At 50.9% G+C, this 16,793-nt stretch overlaps 1 protein-coding gene and 1 long non-coding RNA gene across 6 annotated transcripts in view; one reads left to right on the top strand and one right to left on the bottom strand.

Annotated features, from left to right (window-relative positions):
• Positions 1-682: 682 nt before the first annotated feature.
• Positions 683-4,486, bottom strand: LOC129150983 (uncharacterized). The gene is made up of 2 exons (XR_008557780.1): positions 4,293-4,486; positions 683-799 (listed from the first exon to the last, which is right to left on the bottom strand). It is a non-coding gene; the product is annotated as an uncharacterized LOC129150983 (long non-coding RNA).
• A 384-nt stretch (positions 4,487-4,870) lies between these two features.
• The window catches only part of PXMP4 (peroxisomal membrane protein 4), a 41,098-nt gene continuing 29,175 nt past the window's right edge, over positions 4,871-16,793 (top strand). For 4 of the 5 annotated variants that reach the window (XR_008557834.1, XM_054724539.1, XM_054724538.1 and 1 more), the window contains exons 1-2: positions 4,871-5,056; positions 16,193-16,255. Coding sequence is in view for 4 of the 5 variants with exons in the window: in XM_054724539.1 (XP_054580514.1) it covers positions 4,944-5,056; positions 16,193-16,255 (176 nt within the window). In the remaining variant the exon portion in view is untranslated. The remainder of the gene's footprint in view (positions 5,057-16,192; positions 16,256-16,793) is intronic. The other variant, XM_054724540.1, reaches the window with a different exon arrangement.

Genomic DNA, 16,793 nt, shown 5'->3' with positions numbered 1-16,793 from the left:
CCAGAGGTGCCCGCCGGTTGCAAACGCCCCCAACCTCCCCACCCACCCACCCAGCCTGCATGACTTGTACTTTCCCATGCCTATAATTCCTACTTCCCCATGTAACCTTTGTCCTTCTACCCAATATAAGCAGCTGGCTTATGGAAGGTTGCAGAGCAGATTTTTGTGGATGACCTTCTGCTCTCCCATACTGCCAGCAGTATTGGAATAAATGCTCATATATGATTCAACTCTGTCTCTGTTTAATTGGCTGAACAGCCTGGACCCCTTGGTTGTCCAGTTACACTTACACATGCCTCGAGGCTTATTTCTACCAGTAAACTCTCCATCCTGTCCTGAACACTACCCCTGTGCCCCATACCACTACCTCCTTCCCCTTCTAGTCTCCCCCTTTGCACAGTGAGCCCTGTGCCTCACAGAGAACCCACCCTCCTACCAGACTCCATGCCCCACTTTCTTTCCTGGGAACCTTGGAGAACTAGGCCCCACCTCAAGCCCTAAACCCCCCCTTCTCACTGCCTCTCTGGCAGGAATAAGGCCAGTGTTCCTTCCTTCCTATCTTTCCTTGAACATCCCCAGATCCAATGGCCTCAGATTCTCCTTATCTCTCCTCTGCAAGAATTTCTCAATATAACTGTTCTTTTTAAAAACATTATTCAATATATTAGTACAGTCATATTAATTTAATTAATTAAAAATCTTTACTGGGTGCCTATTGTATGCTAGGAGGGACAAAACCATGAACAAGAAGATAAAAATCTTTGCCTTCATGGAGTCATAGTTCAGCAGGCAAGATGGGCTGTAAATAAAGGGAAAAAAAAGAAAAGTTACATGACTTCAAATAATTTTTTGTGGGGGAGGTGAGCCTCCTTTAGAAAGGGTGGTTAGGGATGGCTTTTTTGAGGAGGTGGACCAGAGAAATGAGATGAGTCAGATGGAGAAAAGGGAACAGAGAGGCCTCTTGGGCAAGTGCAAAGGCCCTAAGGTCAAAATGAAAGCAGTCCAAGGACTGTGAAAGGAGTAATAGGGTAACAAGTGAGGTATGGGTACAGGGGGATGAGGAAGGAGAGATGAACAGGGCCATTGGGAGGCACTGGACAGCAAACAATTCTACCAACCCAAGCCTTGGCAGCTCTCCACATATTTTTATATATCCAGGTGCATATACAAGTATTTGATTTATATCTGCTCTTCGGGCCTTCGTACTTGCTGTTCTCTCTTGTCAAAATGTCATCTTGGAACAACAGAAGCTTGTCTTCTTGCCTCCTCTAAGAAGCTCTCCCTGGTTTCCCTGGATGAGATCCCATCCCTCCCTAGCTGTTCGAGTTTCTTGGTACTACCCCTGTCATGTGATAATCTTTAGCCCTTGGAAGTTTGTATTTTCTCTACCCCCTCAATAGGGGGCCCTCTTAGCAGAGGAGGTCCTTCATCCATTCTGGTTGGAACTCAGGTCCTGGCACAGAGGTAACCTGGGAAATATGCTTGTTGACTGACTACCTGGACTGATGGAACAACCGAATGAGCTTACAGGGAGGTTCTCCAAGCAGGCTTCCCCTGATTCAAACTCTTGACTCCTTACCTCCATCTCTTCCTCTACCAAAATTTATCAGTTCCATGTCCCATTCCCTCAGGGCGAGCTGGTTGGCACTGAACCTAATCCAATAACAGTTTAGAGACTCTTAGAGTAAATAATGTAGAAATTACAGGCAGAGAGCCAAATAGGGAGGAGGGAACATTTAAGAAACTTCCAGTGTCCCCCTCCACAATGAGTGCTCCAGCCACCCCAAAAATGATAACTTCCCTGTGGGGACGGGAGAAGTCATGAGCAGCTTAAACCAGACTCCAGTTGCAAGGGAAAGAAAGGACATACAAAATAAAGCTTGTCCCTGACATCTTGTTAGATTTGTTGGTATTGGTAGGAGACAGCAAGGCGTAATGGTTATTATGGGCTGACTAGTGTCCCCCAGAATTCATATGTTGACATCCTATATGTTGATATTCTAGTACCTCAGAAGTGACCATATTTGGTGATAGGACCTTTAAAGAGACAATTAATATTAAATGAGGTCATACAGGTGGGCCCTAATCCAATGACTGCTGTCCTTATAAAAAGAGATTTGACAAAGTCGACTGAGGAGTAATCATGTGAGGACATGGTGAGAAGCTAGCCATCTGAAAGTGAAGGAGAGAGGCCTCAAAAGAAACCAAACCTGCCTCGCCAGCATGGCTCAGTGGTTGAGCATTGACCTAAGAACCAGGAGGTCATGGTTCAATTCCCAGTCAGGGCACGTGCTCGGGTTGCTGGCTTGATCCCTGGTATGGGGCATGCACGAGGCAGCCAATCAATGATTCTCTCTCATCATTGATGTTTCTATCTCTCTCTCTCTCCCCCTTCCTCTGTGACATCAATAAAAAAATATTTTTTAAAAAAGAAGCTAAACCTGTAAACACCCTGATCTTAGACTTTCCTTCAACTGTTCTCAGCATCAAGGCAAACTTATCTGAACTCACTTGGAGCTTATAGTGTGGGGTATGCAGTAGGTTCTTATCACATAAAACTTTAGGGTGAAATACTTTGGGGGGTCTCAGCTTAATGTGAAGAGGAGGTTCTCCCCACCGTGGGCAGGCCCTGGACTTTCACTTCTGTCCCTCTTGCTCTATGTAGCTAATGAACTGAAACTCACAGGTTCAATATTGGCAAATGCCCTCATATCATAAGTAGTTTTGGTCCTCCAATAATCCAATATTTCTGTTAACTGGTTTTCAGTTTCCAACCTATAATTTACCTAGGCATTCCCCAGGCTTTAATCATTTCAGTGTTTTTCAGAGGATATTTTAATATTTTATTTAATACTAGAGGCCCAGTGCACGAAATTCATGCACTGGAGGGGGGGTTGTCCCTCAGCCTGGCCTGTGCCCTCTCACAGATCGGGAGCCCCTCCATCGATAGCCCCAAAGAGGTAGGCCCCACCCAACTGCTGCAGTGCTGCCACGGGGTAGCCTGGGCCTCCCTCTTTGGGGCAATTGATCTGATCATGCCCCTGCAGAGGGAGGCCCCGCCCACTCACTGCAGCCTGCTGGTCGGTGGCCTGGGCTTCCCTCTTTGGGGCAATCGTGGAGCCCCCTGAATGATCAATCACCCTGCCAGCTGGTGGCCTGGGCCTCCCTCTGCAGGGCGATCATGGGGCAATGGCTGGGCCCCAACCAATCACATCACACCCACCTTGGCTGGCCTGGTGCCAGTGGGTGTCATAGCGTGGTCATCGGGAAAGTCGACTGGAAGGTCATTCTGCTGTCTGGTCTAATTAACATATTACACTTTTATTATTATAGATTACCACTATTTTCAGAGGAAGGATTACCTGAATTAACCAATCTACCATACTGAAAAAAGAGAAAGGAAGGAAAAAAAGGAAGAAATTCCAGTTTCAGTGATAAAATAGGCCCAGCATAATTTCTCCTTCACTGACCTCTGACATCCTTCCATGACACTGATCTAGTGTACATGACCCAAGTACTACTACTCAGTGCATACCTGTTTATCCAATGACAACTCCACAGAGTAGCATCATACATAGATGTCACTTATCAATGCTCTGGGAGGTGACAACCCAAACTACATTGTCTCAACAAGCATATATTGGGCACCTACCATGTCCTAATTGCTGGGGTTGCAGCAGAAAACAAGATAAAAGAGTGAAACGTTTTATGAAGAAAATAAAAAGAGAATAATGAGTCAGAGAGTGGGTAGTGCTATTTTAGATGGGATATCTAGGAAGGCCTCTCTGAGGAGGTGGCATTTGAGCTGAAACCTGAAGGTTGAGAAAGAGCCAGCCATGGGAAAAACTGGAAGTGTTGCATAGCAGGCAGGGAGATAGCAACTGCAAGGCACTGGGCCTGGAACGTTATGGGAATGCTCAAGAAACAGCAAGGAAGCCAGTTTGGCTGGAGAGGAACGAATGAGGAGGCAAGTGACACGGCATGAGTTTAGATAGGGAAACAGCGGCCAGCTTATACAGAATCTTGTCTTTTGGGCCCTGGGAAGTGTTAGGTCCAGGAGGAAAAGAGCCAGGCCAAGAGACGTTGTGAGAGTTTAAGAAACTTTATTACAGTCCCTTACAGCGGGCTGAGACCAGTGTGTCGAATAGATTCTCTTATATAGGGTAGAAGTAAGCAATGTAAGGTCAGGATGTGGGTGCACCAGTCGGTCAAACGAAGGGGAGGGCATGAGTCAGTCAAGGCAGGCCAGGGAGGAGAGTGCACAGGTCAGTCAGGCGGAGAGGAGTTCTTACCTTGCTTCTGCAGGTGCCGGCCGTCTGCCCCAAGCTAGGGGAAAAGGCTTATAACAATACATATTTCAGAAAACATGTCTAAGCAGGAGAGATTAGGGGTAGTTCACCCTAACAGGAAGGAGTTCGGGTTTTAAAAACAGATGGAAAACATTGACGGTGCCAAGTGATTCATGCTCAGAAGAGATCGCTAGGATCACTGTTACTCAATTAAAACTGTCATGTTGTGTAAAGCTGGCTCCTCCCGGTGTCACCATTCCAACTTTCGGGAGGGCGGCCCCTCTTTCGAAACTTTGGAAACTTAACAGGTGACACACCTCCTTCCAAACGCACAGGAACGTGCTTTCTGATTGGACAAACCCAGGAGCGTTTCTAACATTCCTTAGGTCGAGTCGGGCGGAGCCCACTGTGATTGGTTACAAGCCCTCCTTTCCTTCCAATCAGACTTCTCTTCGGGAGAGTGCGTGAGCCTTGTGAGGTGCGTGTGCCCTATGATTGGGTCTTCATATCTGAGTGACAGAAGACACAGCCTATGGTCGTAAAGATGCGGAGGCGCGGCTCCGAGCTGCGGGTAGGTGAGGGCTGTGCCCCCGGAACCCGGGGCTGTCAGTTCACCGCGGACTCCGCGTTCCACCCCGGCGTGATACCCTCGCTATGGCCGCCCCGCCGCAGCTGCGAGGTCTGCTCCTGGCTGTGAACGCCCTGTTGCGCAAGCGTCGCTACCACACTGCGTTGGCCGTGCTTAAAGGCTTCCGGAACGGAGCCGTGTGAGTGGGCCGTAGGTCCGGCGGGGGCTCGGGGACCGGCCTGGCTCGGGTCAGCGGCGCGGGTTCCCGGCCTGGCGCCGCTGCTCTGTGTGCCCTTGAACAGCCGTAGTGTGTCCGAAGGTCTCGGTGTCCGTGTCCACCGTCTGCTGTGGGCGCTGGATTTTGGGTCCCGCGCGTCTTCTGAGCCGGAGGTCCCACTGTGCTTTTCCGGGTCCTTGTGCTTTGCAGCCTGGTCCTCTTGCCTTGACCACCTCCCATGCCAGTCTCTGTATTCCCTGCTTTAAGTCTAGTTTCTCCCTTTCCCTCCTCCTCCGCTGTGTGCCCTTGGGCCTCTCTGGCTTCAGTGGCCTCATCTGCACAAAGGGCAGCTGGCCTCTAGCAGACCTCTGCCTATGCTCCCGCTACCCCGCCTCCCGCATTAACCTGGCCTTGGGCTCACACCCCCTTTCTCACTCCCCATCTGTATAACTCTGGCGCCAAATCCCCATCTAGCACAGGGACTTCAGGGTCATAAGCCTCAGGGGTGACAGCAAATGTTTTTAAAAGTTGCAAATACAGTACTTGTTGGGCAGATTGATTCTACCCTGGCTATCAGACCTGCAGAAGAGGTCTTGGGATAATAATTTCCACTGCCTGGTTCTTGGAGGGGAGCACGACCTCCTTCAAACCTCGTGCATAACAGCTATCATTTATTGAGAGCCTATTGTGCTAGAACTGGGAACGCAGCAGAGAACAAACTGAACAGAGATCTCTATCCTCTTGGAGTGGCAGCCTGGCCTGGTGATAAGGATGTGGACTGCCTCAGTTTGAATCCTGGTGCCACCTATCTGTGTGATCTTGAGCAAGTTATTTAGCCTCTGTACGCCTCAATTTCTATAAAATAGGGATGATAATAGGACTTACACTGTCAGAGAATTGAGTCAATATGTATGTAATGCTTAGCACAATGCCTTATATATATGTATTACTGTTGGCTGCTGTTATTGTTATATTCACATGGATTCTGCCTGGCTCACTTTCCTCATCTTTTTCAGGCCTCTGTTTGTGTCACCTCCTCAGTGAGGCCATCCCTGAACTCCCCACCTGCTTCCCTACTTAATTTTTCTCCATAGTACTTGTCACCATCTAACACTAAGTAGTTCACTCATGTATCCTGTTGTTGTTGTTTTTTCTCCTTAATATTTTTTATTGATTTCAGAGAAGAAGGGAGAGGGAGAGAGAGATAGAAACATCAATGATGAGAGAGAATCATTGATCGGCTGCCTCCTGCACGCCTCACACTGGGGATCGAGCCCACAACCCAGGCATGTACCCTGACTGGGAATTGAATTGTGACCCCCTGTTTCTAGGTCGCTGCTCAACCACTGAGCCATGCCAGCTGGGCATGTGTCCTGTTTTTATACTCTGTCTCTCATTAGAAAGTAAGCTTCATGGGACAGACATTTTTATCTACTTTGTTCTTGGTTATATTCTTAGTACCTGGTAAATAGTAGGTACTTTCAAATATTTATTGAATGAATGAGTAAGTGTGCAAGGTAGGAATTGTCATTGTCCCCATTTTCCAGATGAGAAGACTGTGGCTCAGAGAAGTGAATTCATTGCTCTTGATTATGTCACTTTGTCAGGTTCCAAGCCAGGATTTAAACCCCAGGATGCCCAGGCTCTTGACTTCCACGGGCACCCAGAGTTTCAGGTAGAAGTCGATTCCTGCTGAGCTGTGCCTTGGTGTGACGAGGGTGGAATGGACCCTGAGATAACATCAGTTTCCCTTTGGCAAGGTATCCTTAGGACAAAAAAGAGTTAATAGGAGTCACACAAGCCCTGGTGCCAGCAGGCATTGCCCAGTGCTGGCTTTGTACACCTGTTCCCACTCAACTCCTCCTGTGATCTCAGGAACCTTCCCAGCCAGGGAAGGCACTTGCTAAGGTCAAGCCCTTGGGCTCAAATTCCAGTTCCTTTATTTCAAAGCTGGGTGCCCTTCATCTCTTCTGGCCTCAGTTTCCTCCCCTGGAAAATGGAAACAAATTCACCTATTCAGGGGTTTTCTAGGCAGTGATCCCATTACACTGGTTAGTGCTAAGACACCATGCCCATCCAGAAGGACCTGGAGTCCAACGGGCAGACTGATCTTTAAACTTTCATGGCAATGCCAGGTGATTGGAGTGCTGTACAGAAGAGGTGATGCTGGTATTTTGAAGGCTGAGTTGGACTTTGCCAGGGGGAGAAGGGCACCCTGGGTAGAAGGGATGGTTTGAACAGATGCCTGGAAGTGGGAAAGAGTGTGCTACTTGTGAAGAAAGGCCATCCATTTAGGGAGACAGTCCTGGATGACTGAGACATGTGAACTTTGTAAAATTTAATTCATTTTCATGTCACACTCCTAAATATATCAGGGTGCATCTCTACAAATAAGAGCGTTTTTTTTTTATATGGCTGAATTATCATGATTGCATTTAGTAAGTTAATATTAATCCTATAATATAGACCACTGTCCAGTCAATAGTCAAGTTGTTTCGGTTGTCCCCCAAATATTCTCCTGCCTTGATCCAGACCAGGATCCTCCAGGACATCACATTACACCTCTGTCATTTTATGTCCTTTAAGTCCTTTTAAATCGAGGGCACCCCTCTTTTCAGGACACAGAGTAATCCTGTGTGAAAGGTTTGCGACGCAGGAAACAAGACACAGAGTCCAGGCCATGGAAAAGGGGGGAGGTTTTAATCTTGCGCTCCCGGGCGAAACTCACCGGTCCGAGAGTGGGCCAGGGGAGTTCGCGCCAAAACAGGGGCTTAGGTACTTCCTTTATACAGCCGTTTGGTGAGGGGAGGGTGGAGAGCATGAGAGATGTGGAATTCCTGCCTCGGGCAGGGGTTTGGGAAGGCTAGCAAGGTTCTGGGAAGGGGCCAGTTATCTGCCAGTTATCTTCGTCACCATCTACCTTGCGGGTGCTTGCATGGCTGTGGTCTTTCCCCCATGCCTCGGCCTAACACAGTCCATATAAGGTGCTCAGGAATGTCCGGCTGCAGGTGGAGTTTACGTCATACTCTGTCCATCAGTTGGGGGAAGGGAGGATCTATCATTCCAGGCTTTTGCTAATATTAAAAAAAATTGAGAGACCGGGCAGGGTCAGGGTATGAAGGTCCGTCTTCCATAGCTACTTCCTGCTGAGAGGGGGCGTCGTTAGGGGCGTCTACCCGGGGTCTCAAGGATTCTGGTGTTAGGTTCTGAATTCAGTGCCAGATAGATCTCTCCCACCTTCTGGTTGGCGAACACCTGTATTCTGTTCTGCAAAAGACTAGAAAACAGCGCATGAGAAAGGGGGCTAAAGAGCAAAATTAAAGGAATAGACACCAGTTGGCCTAATGATGGGAGGCTGGACGAGGAGTGCAGCAGCATAATTTATCCAAGAGACTGGTTGGTGAAGTCTTGAGAGCGATCCTGTTGAGTCACTTGGGAGGTAGAAGCTGGTCCTGAGGCTGCCACAGCGTCACTTGTCTGGTTTTGCTGCTTTTCTGGGCCTGGAGCTAAAAGACAACTGAGACCTAGATGTTACTTTTAGGGGGGAAAAGAGTAGGGTTTCAGTTGCCTCACTAGTGATATGAAAGGGGAGAATAGGTTACCCTGGGGGTGAGGTTCTTGCTTTCCCAGTTTTGCCCCTTGTTGGGCATCCACAGACAGGGTTTCAAAGTATGGGTAGAGCAGTAGTTAAGCTCCCTGTGGCAGTTCCAACTCCTGCTGTGATGCTGAGGGTTAAGAGGAGAGGGATGATCTGGACTGCCCTTTTGTGTCAGATATGATGGGTTACAGGGACAGGTAAAGACTGATTATTGGGGGCTAAATCTACATTGGGTGAGAGACAGATGAGAGTACAGGTTCCTGTCCAGCTGATAGGGAGACAGATGTATGTGTTTTCCCCACAGGGGAAGAAAAATCCCTGATCATGGAGACAAGTTGAAAGGTGTAAGGAGAAGAGGTGGGCTAAAGGGTATGAGATTCCTTTTTCTAGTTCCGCACTCCAAGCTGAGAGGGTAGTCACCATGGCGCTACCAATAAGGGGTGACAGATGAGTGGTTGAGATTGTATTGCAGTGAAAGTGGGAGGGAAAGGGAAGGAAAGGAGTAGTGAGAGCCAGGGACCTGGATGGTTGGATAAGAGGTTAGACACTGAATATTCTGCTTTAGCTTAAGAAGTATCCAGCAACCTTGTCCTGCCAGGCTTGGAGACTGAACCCTCACTTTCTTGCTCAGAGTAACTTCTTTCTTTCTTTTTATTTTTCTTTCTCTTCTCCATCTCATCACATGCACAACCTTCACAAAAACCTTCACAATTTCAAATTAGCCTTCAAACCTTCTTTCTATGTCCTTCAAAAATGCATAACCATGCCTCAGACCTTCTATTCAGTATTTCTAAAAGGCGATGGGGGAGGGAGCAGGCTCCGCAGCCAGTTCCCAGGCTAGCCAGGCCTCTAGCTGCTTCAGTCCCAAATGGCCACATTCTTCCTAGAGATAATGATCATAGAGGAGATAAGGCGTTTACAGTCCAAGGAATGGCTTGGCCTTTTGGGGTAAGAGAGTGAAACTGAGGTAGGTGACTGTGGTTTGGGACAACTGGGTTTTAAGAGGGGATGCATGGTAGCCCTGGCTGGGCACCAAGGTAGAATGGGAAAAGAGTGAATGGGGGAATTTAGTAAGATGCCGTGTAGACATGAGGTGGCTAATGGCTGTGAGACTAATCCGTCAACCCCATAATAGAGACTGAGGAGGGGACAAGGGTCCCAGCGAATTCAGAGAGGGCAGAATAAGTGGCCCTAGTGTCAATTATAAAGGAGATCGGCTTACCTGCCACCACAGTCATTACTCGAGGCTCTGTCCTGGTGATGTAAGTCTGTGGGGCCCTGTCAGGGCCTGGCAGCTTCTTCAGTGGCCAGTCCCAGGGGGTCTGGGAGCTCCAAACCGGATCCAGAGGGTGGCCTGCTGGACTGGCTGAGGCCAGACCGGAGGAGCCAGACTACAGTCTGATTTCCAGTGGCCTTCCCTTCCGCACCTTGGGCAGGGCCCAGGCGGGGGTCTCGGGTTTGAGCAGGACTTGGCTCAGTGTCCTTCCTTGCTGCATTTGAAGGAGGGCCCAGAGGAGGCTTAGCCCTGACTTACCCGCGGTTGGAGGACCGGCACTCCGTTTGGGGTTCGTGAGAGTGGTGGCTAGGAGCTGGAAGGCCTCCTAATGGGCCTCCGCCTTGGCCTGATCTCGTCTTTGATTTTGGATTTGGGTCTCCTTGTCTCTATTATTAAAGACCTTGAAGGTTAGGTTAACGAGGTCTTTTTGAGGGGTTTGTGGACCTGCAGTTGCAGTGTATGTCGGGGAGTACAGGTGGTCAGGTCAATGGAAAAAGAAACCTGAGATGCCTCTCAATCTGTGAGGCTGGACATAGAGAATGGGACCTGGACTCAAAAAGTGTGCCCTCAGTTCCTGCTGCCTCCCTCAGGGGTAGCTGCAGGTTGGGTGGAGGCAGCAGGAAGGAGTGTGGCTGGGTTCAGGGCTGGGGACTGAGTTAGGGAGATGTAAGGACTCTCCAGGAGCAGGAGATGGAGTTCCTGCATGGGAGAGGGGACAAGGAGAGATAAGGACCGGTGTGACAGAAGATCTTGGAGAAGACCTGTAGGGGTTGCTGGAGGCAAATCTTCTGGGCCTCCGTGGTGAGAGCAGCAGCTGCAGCCAGAGCCCGGAGGCAGGGCTGCCATTCCTGAATTGTGGGATCAAGCTGTATGGTCAGGTAGGCTGCGGGGTGAAGGCTGGAAGAATCCTACCAGTGGAGGCCAGCTGTATGCCTCTGAGACATGTCCAGGGAGGGGCTGCAGAGAAGGAGATCATCTCCATACTGGAGGAAAGTGCTGGGTTCTAATGAGCATTGTCGGAGGGCTCTGTTAGGCCTGGCCAAACAGATGAGGGCTGTCTCTGAGCCCCTGGGGCAAGACCGTCCAGGTGAGTGGGTCCTTTTAAAATCCTTGTCAACAGTTAACTTTAAAACTTCTTGGAACAGGCCTCTAACTGCTTGAATTCAGAACTGAGTTTCTGATAAGCCTGTGTCAGCAAGAAAGTTGTTCTCTAGGGAGGGAGGAGCGAGGTGAGAAGGCGCTGAGGCCAGAGCATGTTTGCCATCAATACCCATGACCGAAATCGTGGAAGGGGCAATGGCCTGGAAAAGGAGGGCAAGGACAGAGCCGTAGCCCCCGTATGATCAGGAAGGAGATCTGCTTACCCGCTACCTTGAGCGTTTACCTGGGGGCCCGGCGAGGGTGATGGGTCGTCGAGTCCTGCCATCTTCAGCCTTCAGCCAGTTCCATCATGGCCAGCGGCGGGTCATGACCTGGAAGGACAGCCCCTCTACGTTGAGACGCAGAGGGCCCGTCACTTTTCCAGGGGCAGTCACTTTTCCAGTGGCCGCTTTGACCGCACGCCGGGCAGGGCTGGGTTGGAGCCCAGGGTTGGGGGCACTGTGGCCTTTGTTTCTGCACTGGAAGCATTCTCTCGTTGCACCCCCACCACGCACAGTCCCTCATGGACCATGTGTGGCTGCCGCTGGCCCCAAAGGTAGCAAGGTTTGGGTTTGCAGACTCATCTCCTGTTGAAGGTGGGCGTACTCTGCCTGCTCCTCACCGGCATTGAAAACCTTAAATGCCATATTCACCAGATCCCGGACAGGGGTCTGAGGGCCACCTGCCTTTTTTTAACTTTTTTCGGATATCTGGGGCTGACTAGGAAATGAAGTGAGTGGCTAGAACTGTTGTTCTGGCCGGGGACCCAGGGTCTAGGCGAGTATATAAGGTCAGAGCCTCAGTCAGCCTGTTAAGGAAGACTGCGGGGTTCTCATCTGGTCCCTGAGTAACTTCCCTCAGCTTGTCAAAGTTAACTACCTGTGGGAGACGGCCTGTAGGCCGGCTGTTAGGCATTGGAGCATCTGGTCGCGATGTCGGTGCCCCTCTCGCCCTTCCGGGGTATCTAGTGGGTACACCCAGCCTGGTTCCTGATGAGGAACGGCCTGGGGAGGTCGGGGAGTGAGGATGGGGGAAGGGAGGGAGCGGACGGCAGGGCAGAAGGAGGCAGGGCGGAAGGAGCCCTGTTGCAGGGAGGCCGGGCGAGTCGGAGGGGAGGAGGAGGAGGAGGAGGAGGCGGGGCCGCGGACCCGGGGGCTCGGGGGTCCGAGCCCGGTCGCTGTCCGGGAGGTCCTGTGCCTGAGTCAGCGGCACTGCCCGCCCTCCCCACGTCTGCTCCCTTGCCGCCTCCGCTCCCCCACCCCGGAGCACGGGAGCCAGCTGTTCGGAGCGGCTTGCGGGATGGCGGGCGGGCGGCTCTCCTGCTGTGCGGCGGCGATGGTTGCGGCCGCGGGGAAGAAAGCGCAGCGGCGGCCGCGGGAGGGAGCGGCACGGTCGCGGTGGTGTTGCCCACGGCCACGGAAACCGCGGGTGGGCAGGTGAGGTGCTGCCGAGAAAGCACCTGCCACGGGGAAGAAAGGGAGCCGTGGCGAAGAAGGAGGAAGAGGAGGGGGCCGAAAGCGTTCAGCGGGAGGAGGAGGGGTGGAAGTGAGAGAGCAGCTGGATCCAAAGAGTCAGAGAATAGAAGGAGCAGAGGACAGAGTCAGAGAGAACAGAGGAGCAGAGGGAGGGACGGGAGCGCAGATTGAAAAAGGCCTGGACACATGGAACCTCCAGCCCCTTCCCAGCTCGTTGGCAGAAGTTGTTAAGGTCGGTCAGGATGTTAAAATCAAAAGTCCCATGTTCAGGCCACTGTGACCTGTTGTCCAATTCATACTGAGGCCATGCCACGGTACAGAAGCAAACGAGGCGTTTAGGACGCAGATCCCGGGACAGGCCCAGCTTAGCCAGATTGGTGAGCAGGCACCCAGCGGCGCCTGCGAGTCAGTTTTGGATTTCTGGTTGCCCATTTTGAAACCTAGGGTCAGTAGCGAGGCCCAAGGATCAGCGTCCCAATCCTTGAGCCAAGGCTACGGACGGAATCCGAGGGATGGTGGGAGACGTCTCTCGCCGACCCCCTGGGATCAGAGTGAGGCCAAAAGGCCGGAGACCGAGGTGGAGTAGGAACGTCTTCACTACCCCCCAGGGTCAGAACCTTTCCTGGAAAGGTCCGGAGGGCTACGCCCGGAAAGCAATCTCTGACGCGGACCGCGGTTTACGGACAGAGACGCCGACGGAGGACCCTAGGAGTCAATAGGGACTGGGACTCACCAACTGACGCTGCCGAGCTGGAAAGAAGCCTGAGGGTTCCGCGGAAACAAGTGGGGAGGGGTACCCCAAATGGGATACACACTCAATCCCCACCCAGGTTTCGGCACCAGATGAAAGGTTTGCGACGCAGGAAACAAGACACAGAGTCCAGGCCATGGAAAAGGGGGGAGGTTTTAATCTTGCGCTCCCGGGCGAAACTCACCGGTCCGAGAGTGGGCCAGGGGAGTTCGCGCCAAAACAGGGGCTTAGGTACTTCCTTTATACAGCCGTTTGGTGAGGGGAGGGTGGAGAGCATGAGAGATGTGGAATTCCTGCCTCGGGCAGGGGTTTGGGAAGGCTACCAAGGTTCTGGGAAGGGGCCAGTTATCTGCCAGTTATCTTCGTCACCATCTACCTTGCGGGTGCTTGCATGGCTGTGGTCTTTCCCCCATGCCTCGGCCTAACACAGTCCATATAAGGTGCTCAGGAATGTCCGGCTGCAGGTGGAGTTTACGTCATACTCTGTCCATCAGTTGGGGGAAGGGAGGATCTATCACTGTGAACAGTAGTAACCAGCTCACCCTGATTTGAAGACCTTGGGAAGGGGGCTTGGCAGACTTAGGGAGTTGGGGGAACTGTTCTGCTTGTGTCTGGGGCATAAGGAAGGGTCCTTTTAGCCCTGGTCACCTGGAGGCGGCTGAAGGCTTCTTTGTTCAGGAGAGAAAGAGATCGCTGTGGATGAGGCGGGACAGAGAGCTTTCTGGGGCCAGGATGGGTGTCCTGCCCACTGCAAGGCAGGGGAGAAGATAAGCTTTAACTTATTAACATTTTTATTTTGTTAGTTTATTTTTTTTAATTACATAACATTCAGAAAAGCCATAAAAAGTTAAATGCTAGAAAGTTCTGCCCACCGTATCCTTCTGTCACATAGTCCCCCTCCCTGTCGGTGGCCTCTGTGTGCAGTCCCATGTCTCCCTTCATAAATATTGTCTACATAGACAAATCCATACATTCTCCTCCCATACCTTTTTAAACAAGTTTTATTTTGAAATACTCTTAGATTTATAGAAGAACTAGTGGCCCGGTGCACGAAATTCATGCACATTAAAAGGGGGACCCAAAGTCAAGTCCCTGCCCACCCACATGTGCCTCAAAATCATGTGAGACCCAGACCCGGCCACCCCCCTCCACATTGGGCTAGATCCAGACCCAGCCAGTCCCACCCTTGTCAAGCCCCGCCAGGCAGGGGGCATAGCCTCAGGTCCCCTGGCCCGGCACCAGGACGGGGGGCGTGGCCTGAGGTCCCCCAGATGGGGCGGGGGGCGTGCCTTGAGGTCCCCCGTCAAGCCCTGCCAGGTGGGTAACATGGCCTGAGATCCCCTGTCAAGCCCCACTGGGTGGGGGGCATGGCCTGAGGCCCCCCGTCAAGCCCTGCCAGGCGGGGGATATAGCCTGAGTTCCCCCGACCCAGCACTAGGGGTGTACCTTGAGGTCCCCCATCAAGCCCCGCTGGGTGGGGAGCATGGCCTGAGGTCCCCTGTCAAGCCCTGCCAGGTGGGATCGCGGCATGAGGTCCTCTGTCAAGCCCCATAGTGGAGGGGGCGGGCGTAGCCTCAAGTCCCTGCTGATTGCTCGTTAAGGCTACTTAAGGGAACTTGGCCTCAGCTGTGGTTGCAGCCATCTTTGTGATGGAGTGATGGTCAATTAGCATATTCCCTCTTTATTAGATAAGATTTTCTTGTTTTACACAATTTTACATGTTACACACCTTGCTCTGGTAAAACCCTGCAGTGCACATAAAGTCACCTCATTCTTTTTTTAATGTTTTTTTTTTTAAATTTATTTCATAGAAGAAGGGAGAGGGAGAGGGAGAGAGAGAGGGAGAGGGAGAGGGAGAGGGAGATACAAACATCAATGATGAGAATCATCTGTCAGCTGCCTCCTGCATGCCCCCTACTGGAGATCAGGCCCGCAACCCGGGCATGTGCCCTGACCGGGAATCAAACTGTGACTTGGTTCATGGGTTGACGATCAACCACTGAGCCACACCTGCTGGGCAAGCTGCCTCATTCTTTTACTGCTGTTCAGTATTCTACTGAATGGATAGACCATTATTAATTTATCCAATAACACCCCCTGCAGATAGACCCCAGTTTGCTTCCAGTCTTTGGCTATTTCAAACAAGCCTATAGTGAACATTCACAGATACTCATGTGACAACAATATATGGCTCATGACCATTGGTTCAAGGAGAATGCTATGGATTTTTACAGCTTGTAGCCTGGTCAGATCAGGGCCTGGCGGTTGGAGAACTTGGTGAGGGAAAGGCGAGTCCAATAAAGGAGAACAAGAAAGAAAGAGATATTAACATTTGTTGAACTAGGAACTTGCACATGTGCTATGTCCTTACCTGCCAGAAGCAACTCTGAAATGGAGAATACTTTTTACTGATGAGAATACGGCGGCTTAGAGAGGTTAAGTCATTTATCCAAGTTTATACAGCAAAACGTGGCAGGACTTTGACACCAAGTACTATTTCCTCTCTATGACCCACTTTGAACCTAGACCTAACTCAAAAACTAGCATTATTTTCCTTCCTAAAATGATGCTAGGATTAGGGAGAGAGAGAGGGAGGCAAGGGGATCAAAGAAATAGCCCAGCCTGGCTGGCATGGCTCAGTGGTTGAGTGTCAACCTGTGAACCAGTTGTGGGTTCGATTCCTGGTCAGGGCACATGCCTGGGTTTTGGGCTAGATCCCCAGTGGGGGGCGTGCAGGAGGCAGCCAATCGTGATTCTCTCTCATCATTAATGTTTCCATCTCTCTCTCTGAAATCAATATATATATATATATATAAATAGCCCAGAAAAAACATTAATACAGTGATGCTGTAGTAACTGTTTTCTTTTGTTTTTACAGCTATGGAGCCAAAATCCGGGCCCCTCACGCATTGGTCATGACCTTTCTCTTCCGGAGTGGCAGGTACCCAGCCTCATCTGCACACCCTTTAAACTGGGAGAAAATGTAGTCAGGCCTCAGTGCCAGGGCTGTTGCAGTAGCTTCCTAGCTGGGTCTAGCCTGTCCCTACACCCACCTCCTAAAGTACAACTCTGATTCTACTGTCCCTGCTAGAAAACTCCCCTGGATCCCACCCCCTTCAAAGAAACCCAACTTCCAGGTGTGGCCTTTAGACCGTCTGCAGTTTGGCCTCAGCTGCATCCCACCCTGTTCTCCCATGTTCACCCTGGGGTGTCTTTGGCACACAGGACTTGCTGTCATCCCATGCACAGGCCACATGTGCTCCTATCCATACATTTGCTCATGCAGTACCCCCCTGCCAGGAGCTCCCTTTCCTCTTCTACCCCACCTTTATTTCCTTCTTAGCAACCCAGTTCTCTGAGGATCACGTTCTCAGAAAACTGTCCATGACCTCCCTCTGCTCAAACTTCTTGGTCTTCCTCTGATATCTCAAGTCTTCCCTCAAGGCATTTCTCAGAAAACAGTTTGTGATCTAGTTTTT

This window comes from Eptesicus fuscus, chromosome 12 (assembly GCF_027574615.1).
Source record: "Eptesicus fuscus isolate TK198812 chromosome 12, DD_ASM_mEF_20220401, whole genome shotgun sequence".
Taxonomy (NCBI): Eukaryota; Metazoa; Chordata; class Mammalia; order Chiroptera; family Vespertilionidae; genus Eptesicus; species Eptesicus fuscus.
This window is presented reverse-complemented; position numbering and strand designations above follow the sequence as displayed.